At 52.1% G+C, this 21,273-nt stretch overlaps 1 protein-coding gene across 4 annotated transcripts in view; it reads left to right on the top strand.

The window, feature by feature from the left end:
* The window catches only part of BDKRB2 (bradykinin receptor B2), a 29,703-nt gene extending 10,510 nt beyond the window's left edge, over positions 1-19,193 (top strand). For 2 of the 4 annotated variants that reach the window (XM_064571537.1, XM_045901478.3), the window contains exons 2-3: positions 11,836-11,949; positions 15,479-19,193. In XM_064571537.1, the coding sequence (XP_064427607.1) occupies positions 11,876-11,949; positions 15,479-16,583 (1,179 nt within the window). In that variant the 5' untranslated portion in view covers positions 11,836-11,875 and the 3' untranslated portion in view covers positions 16,584-19,193. Of the gene's footprint in view, positions 1-11,835; positions 11,950-11,985; positions 12,097-12,817; positions 12,983-15,478 lie in introns of all 4 variants that reach the window. The other 2 variants (XM_064571538.1, XM_045901479.3) reach the window with 2 other exon arrangements.
* The last annotated feature ends 2,080 nt before the right edge of the window (positions 19,194-21,273 follow it).

Below are 21,273 nucleotides of genomic sequence, written 5' to 3' on the forward strand. Positions count from 1 at the left end.
CAGCTGAGCTGCAGACCACGGGTCCTGAGCAGGGTTGCACAAAGAGATAGCAGTGCTCTGATGTTTGGCCCCCTTTCTCCATCCTACCCCACCCCACCCCAGCCGCAAGAAAAAGGCAGCCCGGTGGGTTAAAATAAATGCAGACATTGGTCTAAGACACTTAGACTTACTCTGCACTTCATAGCTGGGTGGTCTTCTGGGGGTTAGTGACTTCTCTGAAGTTCATTTTCACCCAGAAATCAGATGGCGTCACACCCAATGTAAGCCTCTCACAGTGTTGCTTGGAGAATTAAGGGAGATCAGGTCTGTGAATCACCTGACATAGCGTTGACAGCTCTAGGACCTTCACATCATACGAATTTCATATATGGTCTCAAACTGGAAAGGCCAAGGAACAACAGGGCCGTCGCATTGGATTAGGCAGCTATAGGTAGTTGTAGGGCATCATTCTGTAGAATTTAAGGAATCTTGGTCCAAATACACCAAAAACACTGCCCAGACTTAACTTGAACACTTCCAGTGACAGGAAACTCACTACTGCAAAAAGCAATGCAATTCGGCAAAGATTCAATCAGTCACCCTACACTGCCAGGACCAGACATTCAGAGAAGTAAGGACCCTGTCCTGTGCCCAAGGGACTGACCATATGGCAGTCGAGATGGCTGAAAAGACAAAGGAAAGCGTGTGTGTGCGTGTGTGATCTGAGCCTGTTTTGTTGTTTATTAAAATGAGGACAATACTATGAGCCCCCCTCCTTCTTACAGGACTGAGGGGAGCCCAAGGACACAGGAGCACTTCACACAGCGTCCCAGGCCTGGCTCTGCCACCAAACTGCTGAGGCTCAGTTTCTTCATCTGTAAAATGGGGCGATCAGTGCCGACCTAGCATTGTTGTGAGGGTTAAATGAGTTACTATGTGTTACGTGCTCAGAGCCGAGCGGGCGCCCGGCAGATGGTACACGCGTTTGCTGTCAACGTCACCTTCCTCATCCTTATCCGTCCTTCCGACAAATATCTCTCCCAAGCGTCTGCTGCGGACCAGAGCCAGTGCGCGGAGGTGGGGGTCCAGGGGAGGGGAAGACAGAACCATCTCCTGCGCTTCCAGCGCCCCGCCCCCCCACCCCCCGCCACCGACCTGGCAGGGAGAGAGACCGTTAAGGTTGCTGTGTGCACAGAGTGTGCTCAGACATAACAGGCACACAGGGGCTGGGGGCCTCTCTGCAGGGACAGCTCAGCTAGGTCTCTGCAGGCCTCCTGGAGGAGGTGACACGAAGCTGGATCCGAAGTATGAACAGCAGTTGGAAGGGCTCCTCGTAGACTGGAAAGTGGGCAGGGAGGCAGAGGGGCAGACCTCTAACCAAGGCGTGCCCAGAGCCAGTGATTAAACTGGGAACCCTGCGAGCTCATTGACACATCACATCGGGCTTGAAATCAGCCCTGATAGGGATATTTTCACCACGAAAATCTGCACCCCCCACCACCACCACCAAGAGCCAGCTATTAACATCACTGGCACACCGCACCCCTGCTTCTGGCCCTGCACGGTTGGCTGAACAAGCCCACCACCCTCATCGGGACGGGTGTCCCAAGGACTAAGGACAGGACATCGGGAGCCACCCTTCCTCCTGCAAGCCGTCCTGGGCAAGTCCGAGGGAACGGCAGGAGTATTTCCTGAGCAAGTGCTCACTGGGAGCCCACCCCACACCAGGGGCTGGCCAGGGGTCCTGTGAATCGGTCCCTGGGGCAGCTCAGGATGAGTGCGGGGGGATTTTCTCAGGCACAAGCTTTCCTGACCAGGACAGACAGAACCTGGATTTTCTGGGGCTATAAATTGGCTACAGAAGCCAGACATGGCAGGAAGCTGACAGAACTTTGCATCAGGAGATGCAGAGGCAGGAACAAAAGAAACCATTAAGGTTTTGTTCATGCCTGCCTTCTGAGGAGATAAGGGATCACCTAGATCCTGCAGGTGGAGGCACCACAGGGGACTGCCCCCTCCCACCCCCCACCCCCCCAATGGCTCCCAGCCTCCCTCTACAAGCCCCTTCAAAGCCACTGACCCACACCTCACCCCCTCCGGAGTCCATCCTGTCGGGCATCTCCTGTCGGTCCATCCCCTCCTCCCGCCTCTCCCCCTTCCTCCATCTCCCCCCGCATCTCCTCCTCCACCTCCGATGCCACCAGCTCTCCTGCCTGGCTGCCTCAGCCCCCTGACTCTCTGCCTCCCAACTAAGGGAAGCCCCCAAGCTCTCCAGAGTGATGGTGCCAGTCACACCCCAACAACACCATGCTTCGGCTGTTCAGGCATCCGAGTGCAAAAGCCATGAAGATGAGACCTACATGTGAAAGCTCTATGGTTGGGGTCACCTGGTGCGATCACGTCCTCCAGGAAGCCTCCCGTGCTCTGCACCCTTAGGCATACGCCAACCACGTGGGAGATTCCTGAGGGCATGGGCTGGCTCTAGTTTACCGTTACAGTGACACTATAAAGAAAGACCAGGGCTCAAATCCCAGCTCCCCGGGGCACTCATTGTGTGAGTCTGGCCTCTCTTTTCTCATCTGTGAAATGGGGACAGTAGTAGTACCTCCATCTGAGGTGATTGTGGATTTCCTAAATTGATTCATGGAAAGCACTCAGAGCACTGCTTAGCGATCACAGTAAGCCCTACCAACTGAGGCTAGCCTATGTCCTGGCATACAGTTGGCACTCCTAAACTGAGGGAGTGAGTGATAAACAAAGAAGAGCTTATTCATTACATACCGAAATGATATTTTAAATATACAGACTTAAAAATATATTACTTTAGCCTGCTTCTTTTTCCACTTTTTTTGTCGTTGTTGTTTTTCAAATGTGGCTACTAGAAAATTTAAAATTACTTCATTAAAATGAGATCTCTATTGGACAACACTTCTCTAGGCTGTGGGAAACCAAAGAACCAACACCCAGGATTCATGAACAAGTGAACTGAAAGGAAGAGAAAGAGTGAGAAATGTCAGGAAAACCTATAAATTAAAAGAAACAAAAGAGACATATGAATCAATGCAATATGTAAAGTAACTTGGGTTCTGATTCAAGAAAAAAACTGTAGGGCGCCTGGCTGGCTCAATAGGTAGAGAATGTGACTCTTGATCTCAGGGTGGTGAGTTTAAGCCCTGAGTTGAGTGGGGAGCCTACTTAAAAAAAAATGAAGAAAAAATAACTTGAAAAAAATATGACATCATGAGACCATCAGAAATTGGAACAGCGCCTAGAGAGTTGATGCTAGTAAATTATTGTTGATTTCTTGTAGATGCGATAATGGGTACGCAGTGACGCTTCTTGAAAATAGTCCCTATCTGTTAGAGACGCACCCTGAAATATTTATGGAATAAAGGGTCAGTGTGTGAGATCTGCTTTAAATCTTACAGGAGAGGTGGGGTGGGTTTTGGTGTGGAAGAAACAAGATTGACTGTGAGTTGGTGCTCATGGAAGCTGGGTGATAGGTACATAGAGTTTCATGATGGTAACCTGTCGGCTTGTGTATATTTTCAAAGCTTTCCATAACAATAAGCTAAAAAACAAAAACAAAAAGACAAACCTGGGGCTCTGCCTGGGCTCCAATCCTGGTGGCTCCACCTTGCTAGCTGGGCCTCAGTTTGCTCCTCTGTGAAATAGGCAAGTAACAATAGTCCCTACCCTGCAGAGGATGATCTGTACTGGGAGTTGAAATGTGCAAAGAAAATACATTTATTTTGCAGGTGCTTTACACATCATCACCAGTCTTCACAATACCCTTTCTTTGGGAGGTTATCCCCATTTACCCAAGGGGCTAGGTCTCCTGGCGCAGGTCATCAGCCAGACAAAACCAAGACACATCCCTGGTTTACCCACGTCCATGATGTCAATACCTGTGTCGGGGACTCACGGCCAACTTTTCCCATCCTCTCTGCTTCTCCGGTCTCGGGAGACTCAAGGGCCATTCCTTTGCAGTTCAACACAAAGAAACACGCTCCCCTTCCACTCCTTTCTAGAAAAGGTGTAACACAAGGCCAAACCTGGAGCTCTGCGATTCATTCTGAAGGTTGACTCCCTGGGTTCCAAAGGGCTCCACCTCCCGAAGCAGAACTGGGCAGAGGGCCACAGTCCCAGTGCAGGGGCCAGGCTCGGACTTGACTGTGGCTTTGTCTTGGGCAGGCCTGGCAGGCGGGGCCAGGCCCCGGGCTCCTCAGATACAGGCAGGCAGGGAGACATGCTTCCTGGTGAAGGGGAGCTTGCTAAGACTGACTCATTCCATCCTTCTCCATAAATGCCTTTGGATGCCAGCAAGTGAGAAGATGAGCCCCTGAAACAGCACTGTGCTGGTCCCCCTACCCCTGCTTGCATGTTTCCCCACGGCAGCCCATTTCCTCTTCAGGGACATGGTTGTGCAGTGGTCTCCAGAACGATCTATTACATCTGCTTTATTGTAATCGTGGAAATGAGGTCCCAGAGATGACAAGGCACTGATCCAAGGTCACCTCTGGCGCTCAGCGACAGAGACAGGAGATGGTCCTTGAAGGATGGCACTAGGATGTGGCTTGCTGTCCAAGTTCTTTTTGTCCTGCTCAGTGTGTCTGTGCTCTTCCCCCCTGTATCTCACGCTGAACATGACAAGCACATGGGGAATAGAAGGGTGCTGAATGAACAAATGAGCAGGAAGTGAAGGCTCAAGAGAACAGGGTCCTTTCAGAGCCAAGATCTCAGACGTCACAGCGAGCAGGAAAGCACAAAAGTCCACCTGCTCCGAATTGGGGGTTCTCCACTGTGCCTCTCGCACGCACCTGCAGCAGGGCCCGGACCACTTCGTGCCACGACGGGTTGTTTTTTCTCTGCAGCTGGCTCCAAGTCTCTGTCTATCCCTGAAAGTACAGTTTAGCCTCCTCCTCATGTTGTAAACCAGCTGCGTGGGAAGACAAGTCACGGTACACACCTGCTTAGGGCAGAAGAGCCAGGCCAGTGGCCAATGTGGCTAAGGCCCCCAGTCAGCTGCCCTCTCCTCCCGCCCCAGCAGACCCACTGCCACCCCTGGGCCACCAGGACCCTCTGGGAGCTAGAGAGTCTGCAGAAGAAATGAGCATTCTTCGGCACACCCAAACCTGAGCCTTTCCTGAGGAATTGCTTTTCTGGAAAACACACTCCCTCTGGACCCACAGCCTTCCTTTCTTGCAAGGCTCTCTTGCAAGGATTTCTATCTCCTCCCTTTATAAATTATTTACGTGCACATGACATCAACCCTGGAACATACAGGAGAGTGGAAAGGACTCTCAGGTCTGGGGTGTGCCTGCCACACCATTGCACGGGCTAGGGGTGTGAGGTTGGGGTTTTTAAACATGTTCACAATCAGACAATATTAGCACCCAGCTCTTTCTTCTACGTGGGATGGGGACAGCTGTGGGGCTAGGGGTGTGAGGTTGGGGTTTTTAAACATGTTCACAATCAGACAATATTAGCACCCAGCTCTTTCTTCTACGTGGGATGGGGACAGCTGTGGGGCTAGGGGTGTGAGGCTGGGGTTTTTAAACATGTTCACAATCAGACAATATTAGCACCCAGCTCTTTCTTCTACATGGGATGGGGACAGCTGTGGGGTGATTAAAAAAAAAGAAGAAGAAGAAAGAAAGAACAGGGGGTCTGGGTACCAGGATTCCAGGACTGGCTTCAGGGTTGAGAACTGCCACTAGCTGGCTGTGTGTCCTGGGAAAATGCTCACCATATCTGGGCCTCTGTGTCCACTTCTGTAATGTGAGGGGGTCTGATGAAATGCTCAAAAGCCCTTCCCACTCTAATATTCCAGGATCCTGTCAGGTTAACCTAGAAAGTGTTTCAGGGGCGGAAGGAAGATGGAAGAAGGAATAGGCTTGGTCCAAGAATCCCATGCTTCAATTAAGACAGGTCCTCAGGCTCTGTCCCCAACAGCCCCAGTCCTGTGAGTGCCTCCAGACCCCCAATCGCCTCTGGTCTGCACCAAACCCCTAAAAGCCACTCCAGCAGGAGACAGGCAAGGCCTCCGCTCAGGTCGCAGGCCAGCACTTACTTGCTGTGTGACTTCAGACATCTCATCACCTCTCTGGGCCTCAGTCTTCCCTTCTGTAAAAGAGGGTGGGAGTAGGTTGAACGCTTTCTTTTTAAGGAACATTCTTTCCTCCAATAAAATTGTGTTGCGTTAACCTGATACGGGGCAGAGAGGAAGGGAACGCTGACATTTACGGAGCATTGAATATGTGTCGAGTTGGTCTAAGCACTTTGCAATCATTAACCTCCTTACACTCCCAGCAACCCTACAAAGTCGGTGCTATTAAAATCCCCATTCGATGGATGAAAAAGCTGAGGCCTGGAGGGGTTCAGCTGCTTGTCCGAGATGATACACAGCTAATAGGTGTTGAAGCTGGGATTCTGACCTGGTTGGATCTCAGTCACGAAACCCGGGTCCCTGGTCATTCCAACCCCTTGGGGACATCTCCAGGGTCCCATCCATGCTCTTCCACATTCTCATGTGTGCACTCGCGCGCACACACACACACACACACACACACGCCCTGTGGCTGCCCCTCTGTAACCCACCCCCCAAGCTTGCTGCTCAAGCCCCAAGCCAAAGGCCCAGGGACTGCCGACTTCCCAGGCCTGTGCCGGTTCCCCAGCCGGCTGCAGCCACCCCCACACCCAGACGGGGGAACAAAGGCAGAGAAAGAGGTGGGAGCACAGGAAATGTCCTGGGGGGCGGGGGGGACAGGGGAGAGGCAACGTGGCTGGGGCACGCTGACCTTAAAAATAAGACTGTCAGCGGCTTAACCAGCAAAATGGTTCACTTGAGAACAGCAGAGAATTGCAGTTTGGGACACACGAGCTACTGCAAAACCCTGGTCAAGCGAAGAGAACAAAGAGGAGAAACGCCCTTTCACAGCGGGAAGGGCCAACTTCCGACGGCTGATATAAACAAAAAGCCTATTGGAGTAAACTTGGAGGGGTCCAAGCATAGTGGCTTCTCATTGGCTGAGCTGTGACTGTCTCTCATTGGCTGGGCTGTTGCTGGGCAAGAAAACAATCTTCGTTCTTTCTGCCGGAGTCCTAAGGCGCAAACTTCTTTCTGCCCAGAGTGCATGCTGTCTGCTGGGTCTGCAAAGGGCTGGGAGGAGTGGTGTGGTGTGAGAACTCCCTAACCCTGCTGGCCTCCTGACCCCATTTTGCGTTTTTATTTTTTATTTTATCTGGGAAAATATTTATTATCTTATTTATTTGTCTTTTCAAGTTTTTATTTCAATTCTAGTTAGCTAACATATATGGTAAAATTGGTTTCAGGTATAGAATTTAGTGATTCATCACTTAACATCTAATACCCAGGGCTAATCCTAACAAGCGCCCTCCTTGATACCCATCACCCATCTAGCCCATCCCCTGACCCACTTCCTCTTTAGCAACCCTCAGTTTGTTCTCTATTGTTGAGAGTCTCTTATGGTTTGCTTCCCAATCTCTCTTTTTTTTCCTTCCAATATGTTCATCTGTTTTATTTCCTAAATTCCACATATGTGTGAAATCACAGGGTATTTGTCTATGACTGACTTGTTTCATTTAGCATAATACCCTCTAGTTCCATCCAGGTCATTGCAAATGGCAAGATTTCATTCTTTCTGATGGCTGAGTAATATTCCAGTGTGTGTGTGTGTGTGTGTGTGTGTATTTATACCACATCTTTACCCATTCATCAGTCAATGGACATTTGGGCTCTTTCCATAGTTTGATTTTTTTTTTTTTTTTAAGATTTATTTGACAGAGAGAGACACAGCGAGAGAGGGAACACAAGCAGGGGGAGTGGGAGAGGGAGAAGCAGGCTTCCCACAGAGCAGGGAGCCCGATGCGGGGCTCGATCCCGGGACCCTGAGATCATGACCTGAGCCGAAGGCAGACGCTTAACGACTGAGCCACCCAGGCGCCCCTAGTTTGATTATTTTGATAATTCCGCTATAAACATCAAGGTGTATGTGTCCCTTTGAATCTGTCTTTCTGCATCCTTTGGGTAAAGTGATCCCATTTTATTTTTTTATTTTTTTTAGAGCAGAGGGAGGGGCAGAGGGAAAAGGAGAGAGAGAATCTCAAGCAGGCTCCCCTCTGAGCGTGGAGCTCAACACGGGGCTCAATCTCACGACCCTGAGATCACGACCTGAGCCAAAATCCAGAGTCAGGTGCTTAACTGACTGAGCCATCCAGGCGCCCCCAAACCAACCCCATTTTAAATGAAGTTTTCCTTTATTCTGTTGCACAGGCACTAGGAAAATATATTACATGAAAACGGTTTGGAATAAAGGAATGGTTTCATAAATAACAATAAACAAATGCAATGCTTTTCTGAAAGGTGTCTTTGTGACAACCACAGAACAACATGGAAAAAATTCCCTTGGATTCCACGTAAAACCACAGGAGACAAAAGGATGGTTGCATGTGGCTATGCATAGGGCTAGAACTCTGGGAGACTTGAACATGTTTAAATGCTGTTTACTGTGGTTATATTATCTTATAAAACACAAAGGGCAGGTGGGATTGGTGTTAGGATGTCGGATGAAGTTGCCCAATCATGAAAACTTCAAAACCCAATGTGGGGAAAAGAAGCCAAACATGCTGAACAGAATAACCTGCCGTAATAAGCACAAGATAAAGACTGAATGAGGCCCCGGGCATCCGAGGGCGAGCAGAGTGCCGAGTCAGGCAAGTGAGCCCTTCCCTCTGCTGCAGAACGCACTGGGGCCTCGGCTCCTCTTGCCTTTTCTGTAAATGTTTCCAAAACATTCCAGGCCGTAGAGTGTGCAAATGTCGGAAGAGCGCACGTGATGGAATTGGGTCTTCTGATTCTGCTTCCTAGGAGTTCCTAGGATGGAGGTTGACTTCCCAGAACCCCATCCTTCCCCAGAGATGGCTTTGACCTTTTTTCAGGGCAGGGGAGAAAAGGGTCCCTTGGAAACTGTGTGCCCAGGCCGCACACGCTTCTCCCCGGCTGCTGAGGCCAATAAGGCGCAGAGGCCCAACTCCTCCCCTCTCCGCCAGTGTTTACTATGGCCCAGACTATTCCCTGGTGACCGGCTATAAACAGCACTCTTACTGGGACTCATGGTAATCAGAGTTTAGAGAAAAGCATCTGTTCTGGGGAGGTGTCCAGGAGAGCGCTCTACGATGTGACTCCAGAGCCCTCGGTTCTTTCTGGCCCTGGCCTTGACTCCAAATTGCTGGGTGGTCTGAGAGATTCCACTTATTCAAGGAGCGAGTGTTTTTTCAAGAGATTGGGACACGCAAATCAGTGCAGGCACAGCAGAAAGTGGGAAGATGAAGGAGGCAGGGCTCTTCCCTCTGGGGATACTGAATATAATGGGATAGATGGCCACACAAACACACCACACACACACCAGACACACACACACAAGGCCAAAGGAGAACACCCACACTCACGTAGAAACTAGAACTACAGTCTCACGGTTTCCCTGGATCCACAGGCCGGCTTTGTTTTGAAAAAGAGATCGGGCACCTGGGTGGCTCAGTTGGTTAAGGGACTGCCTTCGGCTCAGGTCATGATCCTGGAGTCCCAGAATCGAGTCCCGCATCGGGCTCCCTACTCGGCAGGGAGTCTGCTTCTCCCTCTGACCCTCCCCCCTCTCGTGTGCTCTCTCTCTCATTCTCTCTCAAATAAATAAATAAATAAAATCTTTAAAAAAAAAAGAAAAAAGAAAAAGATCAATATTTCCAGCCATTAGCCAGCAATTAGGATCTGCCAGCCAGATCCAGGAACACCCCAGCAGGCAGACAGAAGGGAGGGCAGTGAGGAAACGCTGGGCACTCCCCAGGGTGACGGAGTGGGAGGCCCTGGGTCACCTGTGCACCTGTCACTGTCCCTGTGGAAAAGAGAAGCCTGCGGGCAGGCTGAGGTCCCTCAGCAGGAGAGGGAACCCCACGGGGCAGAGGAAGGTCACCTTGCTCTTTCTCAGCAAGCAGCACGGAGGAATGAATGATTCGAATACATGACCTCTGACCTCCAGTTGAATTTTCTTCTTAGGGGCCAGGGAGGGCCACCCAAAAAGGCAATCTACGAGGACTTTCTTCCCTTCCCCAGATCCCACTCCTTGAAGGATCAGCAGCACTTTGCTCCCTGTTGCTCCAAGTTCCAAATCCTGACCTCAGCTCAGCTTAGGGGTTCTGCTAAACCTTTTCCAGATGTTAACTATCTTCTGCCTCATTTCCTGCTTACCAGCTCAGTCTCTTCTTTTTCTAATGTGCTCTCGTATTTCCTGAATTGTCCGCTGCCTTACCTCCACTCCCCACAACTAAACTCGGAGAGCGGGCTTCTAGAAGCCTGTGTGCCTGCTCTTTGCACAGGCTGGAACCTGGGGCTGGGCAGACCCACGGCTACACGCATCTACACGCACGTGCACCCAGGCACCCAGCTATTCACTCCCTTCCCGGACAGAAGCAAGAGGGGGGGACAGGAGCAAGAAGTCCCATGAGATGGGGGAGCGAGCTCAAGGTCTGGACAAGAAGGCGGGGGTCTAAGCCCTCACCCCCAGGTCTGGTCGGCAATGGCACTTGGAGGAGTCTCTGCACCCCACCTCCTCTGCAAGGCAAGCCCACAGCTGATGCCTCCCTCCCCGGATGGGAGTACAGTGGATCCTTGAAGAAAGCGGGGGTTAGGGGTGCCGACACCCCTCCCCGTCATAAATCTGCATCTAATTTTTTACTTCCCCCAAACTTAACTGCTGATAGCTTACCGTGGACCCGAAGCCTTCCTGATAACATGAACAGCCGGTTAACACAGAGGTTGTATGTTATATGTATTATATAGTATCCTCTTACAATAAAGGGAGAACAGTATCAGGAAGAGAAATTAACATTTACAGGGCGGTACCGTATTTACTGGAAAACATCCGCATGCGTGGACCGCAGGCGGTTCCAAGCTGGGCTGCGCAGGGATCAGCCACACAGAGGAAAGGGAAGAGGGATGGAGAGAGGCTTTGTCAGCAGAGCGCCGCTGGGCAGAAAGGCTCACATCTCTCAGAACTTGAGAACACACTAGAGCAGGAACCACCAAAATGGGTTGGAACTGCTCGTCCCCAGCGGCCTTTCTCCTTAGGCTCGAAGCCCTGGGGACCCTCCAGCCCAGGCCTCTCCCCTGAGCTCCGGACCCACTCAGGGCCCAACAGCTACTTACACTCCCACCTGTGAGTTTCAGAAGCATCTTACACCAGGCATGTCAGCTTTCCTCTCTAAACACCCCTGGGATTCATCCTCTCCAGCCTCCACCATCCTGCTCCCAGATGAACGGGCAGAACCAGCTAATCAGTCTCCCTGCCTCCACGCTGCCCCTGCCACAGTCCTGTCCCCTCCTTCCCCCAGCAGCCACCAGGGCCTAACACATATCCACAGCAAGCTTCTCCCTGCCTCAGGGCCTTTGCTCCTGCTGCTCTTTCCACCCAAACATCCTCCTCTCCACCATCATCCTTTTATCCAGTTTCCTCCTACGTACCCTCAGGTCTCAAAATAAATATCCATTCATCCCCCACACCAGACTGGTTTAGGACTCCGTGTTACATCCTGTCATGGGATCTTCATTTCATAGCATTTATGCCAGTTTTCAATTAATTAGTGACTAATTCAGTAGCATGTAGCTAATCCTTTGGACCATACGCTCCTGGAGGACAGGACATTGTACCCTTAGGTCCCTAGCACCCCGTATGCCATAGCTGCTTAATAAACATTTGTTAAGGACTCCAGTTCCCTTCCCTGGTGGAGAGTACGTGGGTTTTATGGTCCCCAGCCACCATCTAACTGTCTTTTCTCCCCCAGTCAGCCCAGGAGCCTCACTTACATCCCACTCTGAGTCCAAATGTTCTCCACGTGGAAAAGATCGATGTTCCTGTCTTTTCATAACGACCCTGTGCCCACCACGGCCTCTTTCGGGTAAGTCAAAAGAGTTCCTTGGTTTACTCCTCACAGGAGAGGGCCAGACAGCCTGGAGAAGACCTGGAGAACATGACCCTCACCTCCTGGACAACAGTTGAAGCAACAGGAGAGGTCGAATCCACAGACGAAAACTCTCAGGGGCTGGTGAGGCCACTGTTCAAATCCCCATGGGCCTGGTGGGAGCAGAGGGAGTGGAGTGTTCTGTGGGGTTTGGCGGGGCATAGGGATGCCAGAGGAAGACGCAGTACCAGTGGTCACGTGCGAGCTATCCCAAATGAACTTGGAAATGAAGAGAGTGACATTCTGACGTCCACACCCAAGGAATCAGACAGAGATGTGCCAGGTCACCATAGAGACTGGAAGTCTCCAACACCCATCTGACATCTGGTGGAAGGCCAAGTCACTCTAAAGAGAGAATGTGGGGAGATCTGACCCCGAGTGGAAGCAGAGGATAGGGAGGGTCGGTCCTCAGGGGGCAGTGCCGGCCCGACAAAAGGGAGAAGGGCCCAGCCCGGCCTCTCAGCCCTGTGGGGGGTGCAGCCTACTATGCCGACGACCAGACAGCCACGGGGCACGTGACCCCTAGTTACGCAATCCCCAGGCCCCCTCGGACGACCCCATGGCTTCTCAGAGCTAAACTAGGGGCCCGGGGCCATCCCGTTGGTGAGGGACCATACTGCTGGGAAGTGAACAAGCAGCAGCTGGTGCCATACTTCAGTCTCTAGAGAGCCAGACCCTGAGCCTGGGGCATGGAGGAAGTGGGTTTTCTGTAGCTACAGAAACGGGGCCAAAGGAACTTAGGGCTCAATGGGGACGGCTTGTCTCTGTTCCATGATGCCTGGGGCCTTGGCTGGAATACTCAAAGGCTAGGGCGCCAGGATCAACCAAAGGCTTAACTGGGACCAGAAGATCTGCTTCCAAGTGGCAAGTTGGTTCCTCTCCACGTGGCTGCCTGAGTGCCCTCACAACATGGCGCCAGCCTCCCCCACAGAGAGCAACCCAAGAGGCCAAGGAGGAAGCTGCATTGCGGGTTTGTTTGTTTTTTTAAGATTTATTTACTTTAGAGAGAGAGAGCTCGGGGGCCGGTGGGGGCGGGGGCATGGTGGAGAGGAGCAGAGGAAGAGGGAGAGAGAATCTCAAGCAGATTCAGTGCTGAGCTTGGAGCCTGACTCCGGGCTCAATCTCAGCACCCTGGAATCACGACCTGAGCCGAAACCAAGAGTCAGACGCTTAACCGACTGCCCCCCACAGGAGCCCCTGCAATGCGTTTTAGGACTGGCCGCGCGAGTCATACACTGTCACTGCCACCACGAGTGGGAAGCAAATCACTAAGTCTGGCCACATTCACTAGGAGAGGAACTAGACCCTACCTTTTGAAGGGAAGGGTAGCACAGAATTTTTGGACACGCTAAAACCACCACTCCACCAGAAGGATCTTTCTAGAATGTTTTCTCTATTCCATCACTCCCTCCTTGAATCCCTCAGGGATGAAGCCTCAGTTTCTTAGCAGCCAGTGATGACTGTCCTTTTTCCCTTATTCATCCCATCTCCTGCCACTTCCCGCCTCCTTGTCCAACATCTAGTCCGCCTTCCAGAACATGCCAGAGGCTTCTCCACTCTGCAACTCCGCTCAGGCTGCTCCCTCTGCCTGGTCTGTCCCCTCTCCTTTGTTTTTGTTGCTATGTGTGTTTGTTTTATTTTTTAATTTTCTTATTTGAGTACAGTTGACACACAATGCTACCTTGGTTTCAGGTGTAAAACACAGTGATGCAACTTCTCTATAAATCACGCTGTGCTCACCCCAAGTGCAGTTGCCATCTGTCACCGTATGACGCTGTTCCTGCTTGCTCTCCATTGACATGTTCCTCATCCTTGGAGACCCAGCTCCAGAGTCACCTCCAACCTTCTCCCCCCACCCCCCAATTCTGTGCCCCATGCCCTTCCTTCCAGCCCATGGCATTCATCACACTTGGGAGCTTGGGCAGGGCGGGGGACACGCAGTACTCGCCTCTGGGTCCCTACAGCCACACGGAGCTCAGCACGGAGAAGCTCAAGGCCCATCTAAAAGATAAATGCATTGATGAATAAGTTAGTCACAGGTGCCCAGTCTGGCCACTGAAAACCAACCAGCTACTCCTGGAAGTAGAGGGGGTTTTTCCTAGGAAATCCCAGAGGTGAACAGCAGATCCTTTCCCATGAACTGTGGCTCAATTCCTCCCCTACGAGCCTGCCCAGGAAGGAATCGCCCTCCCAGAAAGAGCCCCTCTAACGCCACCTTCCCTCCCCCAGCCCACAGGGCACTAGGAAAATGTCCACTCAGGCCTGCCCTCTGGGTTGTGCTTTCTGCTTTCAATGTATCTTCATACCCACTCTTTGATTCGAACCTTGCAACAGCCATGCAAAGCAAGTCAAGAAGAGAGTAATACTCTACACCAAAGGAAACAGAATGGAAGCTCAGAGAGGTCAAGCAATTTGCCCAAGACCACACAGCTAGAATTGGAACCCATATGTGTCCAAGCCCCATGCCTCTTTGCTGAAGGTAGAGATGAATTAGCCTTAACGGCGACACTTCTAGAAAATAAACTGCCCCATGGTCTGAGTCTCACCCAAGAGTGAAAGAGGAATCAGTGGGTTAATTATAACCTCACTAACACAGGAGCAAGGAGAGTGTTGTTGGTAGTTTAATAACCACAAAAATAGAAAATTATTCATGTTTATTGAACCAAGTGCAGAGGTTGGGGCTTTTTGCACACTGCCTTGGATTCCCACCACAACCCTGAGAAGTAGATTTTGTTATTTCCATTTTACAAGGTAGGTCATTGAGGTTCAGAGAGGTTCATTAACTTACCCAAGGTCACACAGCTAATGAATGAGCTGGGATTTGAACTCAGGAAGACTACCAGGTTCCAAAGCCCCTGCCCCCCCTTTCCATCATGCAACCTCTGATTATCATCAATACTTTGCTGATGAGGATTCTGGAAGCACAATGCTGCCTTCTGCCAGAAGGAGACAGAGTGTGGGCAGATGGGCTGTGGTCTCGGAGCCAGGCTGGAATCTCCTTGTCTGGCATGATATCTTTCTTCCCCTTTAATCAACTACTCACCAAGACCAGGCCATGAGAGGCTGAAAGATGACCAGCTCCCTTGGGAGGGGCCCGTGCGATAAGGAAGGAATGAGGAATGTGCACATATCCTCCTATCACAGAAGCTTCGAGGAGGTCCAGCGTCCAAGACTGTGATTGTCAGTACTGGTGATGGACGCTGGCCAAGGAAACACCCCAGGGGAACCACGAGGCAAAGACCATGAGCTCTCGGCCTAGCCCAAGGAGACGGGGTACCTCTCAAAGATCCCGGGGAGTCTGGGGTGCCCGGACCCAAGTCTCAGCGTGTGGCAGAAAGGGCCTGAGTGCCACTCCCGACCTCGCTTCTGGAAGCTGCCTGCTGATCGCCCCCTTCCTTCTGCATCAGCTGTTTCTCCTGCCTCTTGTGACTTGAGGTGTAACAGCTTCTTTTCCACTTTCTTTCAGCACAGAAATGCTCAACATCACCTCGCAAGTCCTTATGCCCACCCTCAACGGGACCGTGACCAGCACCTGTGTCTACTCTGACTGGTGGAACTGGCTCAACACCACCCAGGCCCCCTTCCTCTGGGTCCTGTTCGTGCTGGCAGCCCTGGAGAACACCTTCGTCCTCAGCATCTTCTGCCTGCACAAGAGTAGCTGCACGGTGGCCGAGATCTACCTGGGCAACCTGGCCGTGGCGGACCTGATCCTGGCCTGCGGGCTGCCCTTCTGGGCCATCACCATCGCCAACAACTTCAACTGGCTTTTTGGGGAGGTCCTCTGCCGTTTGGTGAACACCATGGTCTACATGAATCTCTACAGCAGCATCTGCTTCCTGATGCTGGTGAGCATCGACCGCTACCTGGCCCTGGTGAAGACCATGTCCATGGGCCGGATGCGCGGGGTGCGCTGGGCCAAGCTCTATAGCCTGGTGATCTGGGGGTGCACACTGCTCCTGAGTTCGCCCATGCTGGCCTTCCGGACCATGAGGGAGTACAGAGAGGAGGGCCACAACGTCACTGCCTGCATCATCAACTACCCGTCCCGCACCTGGGAAGTGTTCACCAACATCCTCCTGAACGTCGTGGGCTTTCTGTTGCCCTTGACCATCATCACCTTCTGCACAGTGCAGATCATGCAGGTGCTGCGGAACAATGAGATGCAGAAGTTCAAGGAGATCCAGACAGAGAGGAAGGCCATGGTGCTGGTCCTAGCCGTGCTGGGGCTGTTTGTCATCTGCTGGCTGCCCTTCCAGATCAGCACCATCCTGGACACGCTGCTGCGCCTTGACATCCTGTCCGGCTGCTGGGACGAGTACATGGTCGACGTCTTCACGCAGATCGCCTCTTACGTGGGCTACAGTAACAGCTGCCTCAACCCGCTGATGTACGTGATCGTGGGCAAGCGCTTCCGCAAGAAGTCCCGGGAGGTGTTCCAGAGACTGTGCCAGAAAGGGGGCTGCGTGCTGGAGTCCAGCAAGATGGAGAACTCCATGGGCACGCTCCGGACCTCCATCTCCGTGGAGCGCCAGATCCACAGACTGCCAGAGTGGGTGGGCAAGAGCCAGTGAGGGGGCGCCCCCTGGACCCCTGCTCCTGTGTGCCGGGCCGAAGGGACAGTGGCGCTTCAGGATGTGCCCGGGAAGGAATGGAAGCCATGCTATGGGTGTGACCTCGGGCAATAAGTCGGCGTCTCTGGGTAAACCCAGGAGCATCACTGCTGCCCTGCCCAAGCTGCAGTGAGCCAGGCCGTGAGGATGGGGTGACCTCACGCACAGCCAAGGGCTCCATACACATGACAGTATTATTGTTCTCATCTGCTGCCACCCCTGGACCAGTCTGCATCCTCCCGGGAGTGGAGGGGGCCTGGGGACAGGAGTGACTGAGCTTCCCTCCCACGTGGTGTCCCGCCCTGCTGCAGCATGCCGGCTCAGACCTCCGGGAGAATGGCCACCCCAACTCTGGTGCCCCGGCTGAGTGCATGGGGGGACCTGGCTGGGGTTTTGTCTTAGGTCTCTTAAATCTCCCCAGCTGGGACTCTGGAGGATGATTCCTGAGATTAATGAAGGTTTAACTCTGAGGGATCCCTGGTAAGAACCCAGAGACCAGGATTCCATCACTTCCCGGGCCCATGGAAAAGACGGTCTGTGCCAAAAAAGAACTCGGTGAGCACTTAGCTGGCACTTGCTGTTTACACAGCATTGAGCACCACGGGCAAGAGGCAAGAAAAAGAGTATAATCTCTGCCTTGAAGGAACTTGCAAACTGGAACGGGGATGATTGGGTATTGGCAACTACCAGAAGGCTGTTCTGCGACCAGACATGGTCAAGCAAGGCACTGGGGGCGGTGCAGAGGTGAGGGGTGAGGAGCCTGCCGCGGGCCGGCCCTTAACTAGTGGCACATTGCTTGGTCCCTGCCTGTTTCCTCGTCTGTAACACCAGGGTGTTGTGAAGATTGAAAGAGGCAAAGGCATAGAAGTACTCTGAAGGGAGGAAAGGTGCTATATAAATGTGTGGCTTTATTATGCACACAGAACAGAAGTAAATTTATTGTGATGCCACAGCTTTGCCGCTAATGACCATGTAAAGCGCCCATCAGTGTCTGCCACATAGTAGGTGCTCGATAATGTTAACTGCCTTCCACCGTTCCTTCCCATACTCTGTCCCTCCCACCCCCACCCCAACACACACACACACACACACACACACACGAGCATTTTGGGGGCAGGCCACCCGTTCAGTGTTTGATTTGTGATGAGCCCAAGAGATTTCTGATTGAACTTACTCAGGGAATCCACATGCTCAGACCCTCGCTGGGGGTGGGCAGTAGTCGGGAGCAGTCCAGGCCTGCCTACCATTGTCCCTGTCTCAGCAACCAAGGGCACCAACCAGTGGTTTATAATAGCGGCAGACCAATGATTTGGCACGAAGGTCACTGACCCCAAAGCACTGGTCCTGGGACCAAGCTCCCCTAGAGGCCTGAGCGGCTCATGGGTGCCGGCAGCAGCCCTGGGTCAAGAGGGCTGGCTAGGTCCGGGCAGCTGTGACGGTGAGGAAGCCCTGGGGCGGGACCCACATGATAAGCACCAGAACAACCGGTACTTTGCTGAACGGAGAAGGGAGAAGGGAGAAGGGAGAAGGGAGAATGCCCTCGCCCAAGAGACCAGCAGTCGGCACCGCAGAGGGGCGGGGCTCTGCCTTCTCGGGGCGGGGCGGGGCGGCGGTGGGCGGGGCGATGCGTGGGGCCGGGCAGGTCTCAGGGGTCAGGCCGCAGGAAGCTAGACCAGCATCCTTGGCCGGAGCCTTAAGAGACATCCCTAACCCCAAGCCCCAGCTCCTCCAGGGAGGATTCATTTCTTTTTTCCCACATGTTTCACAGTCTGCCTCCTGGGGCCAGCCCCGTGCCAAGCCCCATGGGGAGTATGGAGAATGCACCCCCCAGGGTCTGACATCAAGCGGCAGAGAACCAGGGCAGGGAGGGGCCAGCTCAGCAGCAGTGGAGTTCCTAAGGTACGAGGCACCTGGGCAGCGCTCATTCGCTCGATAAAATAAGTGGATACGTCTTAGCAAGCTCTCTCTGGAGAAGATGGAAACCCAAAAAGGACCAGGAAATTTTGGAGGGCAAACAGCCCATAAACCCTCATCAAGCCAGCTCTAGATTTTAAAACAAAAAGGATCAAAAACGATTCCCAGGCTTTGTTCCCCTACCACACACACCCCTCCGTCCCAGTAAACATACACACTCGTAGCTGGAGAAAAAGAGTTGAATAAGAAGTAGCAACGGTTTAGTATTTGAATGAAGTTACACAGGTGCACATATTGTGGAATAAAAAAGAGGCGTGCTTTGCAAATGTGTAGCGCTCATCCATCAGCCAGCCTGTGATGGTCTAAAGGTCTTCTCTGAGCAGAGCCGAGTCACAGCTCTGGGACCCTAATGGTCACTTAGGGGTTGTCTCGTGGTCTGAGGAGCAATCAGTCTGTGACAGGGCAGCCGCCCTATGGGTTGTGTCAACACTGTGATAAAGAACATCTGGCCCTGTGATAAAGAACATCTGTCCCGTGACAGACCCAAAGAGCTGTTACATTGTAAAGAAGGCGCATTTCACAATGAGAAACGGATGAAATGTGTAAACATGTGTCTTTTTCCATAGAGCTTAATAAATGGATGAAGAGTTTTTTGCAGAGCTTTTTCATTTGTTACAACTCTGGAACCCCGGAGTGTTGTGAGGACAGTGCAATAGGCAGCCAGAAGCCTTGAGGGGGACGGGAAGGGTCATTATTTCCACTCAACCTATTTTAGGGCTTCTGTCCTACAGAACAGTGGTGTCCAAGCTTCTATGATTGTGTATCCCTCTAAGTAAAGGAATTTTGATTATACATACCCAGTATGTAAACTTACTAATATGTATTAAAATGTAGGCTCTAGGGCGCCTGGGTGGCTCAGTTGGTTAAGCGACTGCCTTTGGCTCAGGTCATGATCCTGGAGTCCCGGGATCGAGTCCCGCATCAGGCTCCCTGTTCAGCGGGCAGTCTGCTTCTCCCTCTGCCCCTCCCCCCTTTCATGCTCTCTCTCTCTCATTCTCTCTCTCAAATAAATAAATAAAATCTTTAAAAAAAAATGTAGGCTCTAAAATATACTGAATCAGAAATGTAAGGATATTCAATAGGGTTTGATACTTTCCCCCTCCTACATCCCTACAGTGGTAACTCATCACCAAGCTTTCATCAGGTGCCGGTGGGACCCCATGAGGACCTAGAAGCATAGGGATGACAGTGAGTCAATCACTCAGGCATGCAATACATTTATTGAGTGCCTTCCATGTGACCTCCCCTTCAGATCAGGAGTGTCTTCCACAATGTCTAGGGTAAGTAGTTGTCTAGCCACTGCTTGCATAATCCCAGTGATGGGGAACTCATTATCCACTTCATTTGGGGGAACTTTTCATTATTCATGTATTCATTCATTCACTCATTCATTAAAGAAAACTTGTATTCTGTGTCTACAAAAATGGCACCACTCTGTCTACACATCCAGCCACCCGTGCCAGAAACATGGGGCTCATCGGTAAATGCACCCTCTCCTTTATTCCTTCTACCCAGTGGATCAGCTCCTCTTTTAGATCCCACCTAAGGGTTTCCTGGACCTGTCTACTTCTTCCCTTGTCTAACCTCCGTCTCTTATTGCTGTTCCCATCTCTGATTCTGACCACCACCGTCTGCTAATTCTTATTCTCCACTCTGCAGCCAATGATGTGTTTTAATGCAAATACAACTGGACAGGGGCTATAAGCCCAAAGACCAGTGTTTAGGAGCTAAGGCTTTGGAATCAGGCAGATCTGGATTCCAGTTCTGGTTCTGGCCAGAGCTCTTATTTGTTGTGTGGTCTTGAACATCTCACCGTTTCTGCGTCTCCATGTTCTCATCTGTGAAATGGGGAAATAATGGTATCTACCCCATAGAACTGTTAACAGGATTCACATAGAAAGTGTTTAGCACAGTGCCTGGTAGAGAGTTGGCACTGGACCCATGTGGGCCACCATGATGGTGATGATGGCCATGAGGAAGATGGGGAGGGTGATGACCACAGTCTCTAATGAGAAATTCTGCAATAGTGTCCCACCACTCTTGGGATGAAGGTCCACATCCATAATGTGGTCTGCAAGATCCATCATGAGCCGGTCCTGCCTTGTCTCTTTCCCTCTCTCTACCTCCTGGCTCATTCTCTACCTCTGGCCCCAGTGTCCACAACTGGATAGAGTCCAGCAGGTTTTCCATTCCCCTTCCAGTGCCTACCCTTCCCACTCAGCCTGCACCCCTCCCTTCCCAGCAGCTCTGAACTTGGAGAAAGTGGCCCACAATTGCCCGAGGGAGCTCACTCATCCAAGGGACTTGGTTCACAGATGGGAGCCCGACTCGAGGAAGTCTGCACTCTGGAAGAAGCCACCTGGCTGGAACTGTGAGCAGGGCTCTGGGCAGGTGGAAACAGGCTGGGAGAGCCTCGCTGCCACCTCCCTCCACCCAGCCAGGCAACATGAGTGGCCTCTCCCCTCCTGACCCTCCATGGCCCCAGCATGCTGGTGTGATGGGGAGAAGCCCAGGTGGGCTGCCCAGCCCCTGAGTCTGTCCCGGGGCCGAATGGGTGAGGACCTGGTGCAGTGGTGCAAACTGATCCTCAGTGACCTGGCGGGTCACTTGTAACTTGCCAAGGCCACACGGTTCCTCAGGAGGGGGTTCGGGAAGCCCACCTGGTCTTGGTGGGCTT

This window comes from Mirounga angustirostris, unplaced genomic scaffold (assembly GCF_029215605.1).
Source record: "Mirounga angustirostris isolate CCGP_5_RB_7025 unplaced genomic scaffold, mMirAng1.0.hap1 SCAF_9, whole genome shotgun sequence".
NCBI classification, from domain to species: domain Eukaryota; kingdom Metazoa; phylum Chordata; class Mammalia; order Carnivora; family Phocidae; genus Mirounga; species Mirounga angustirostris.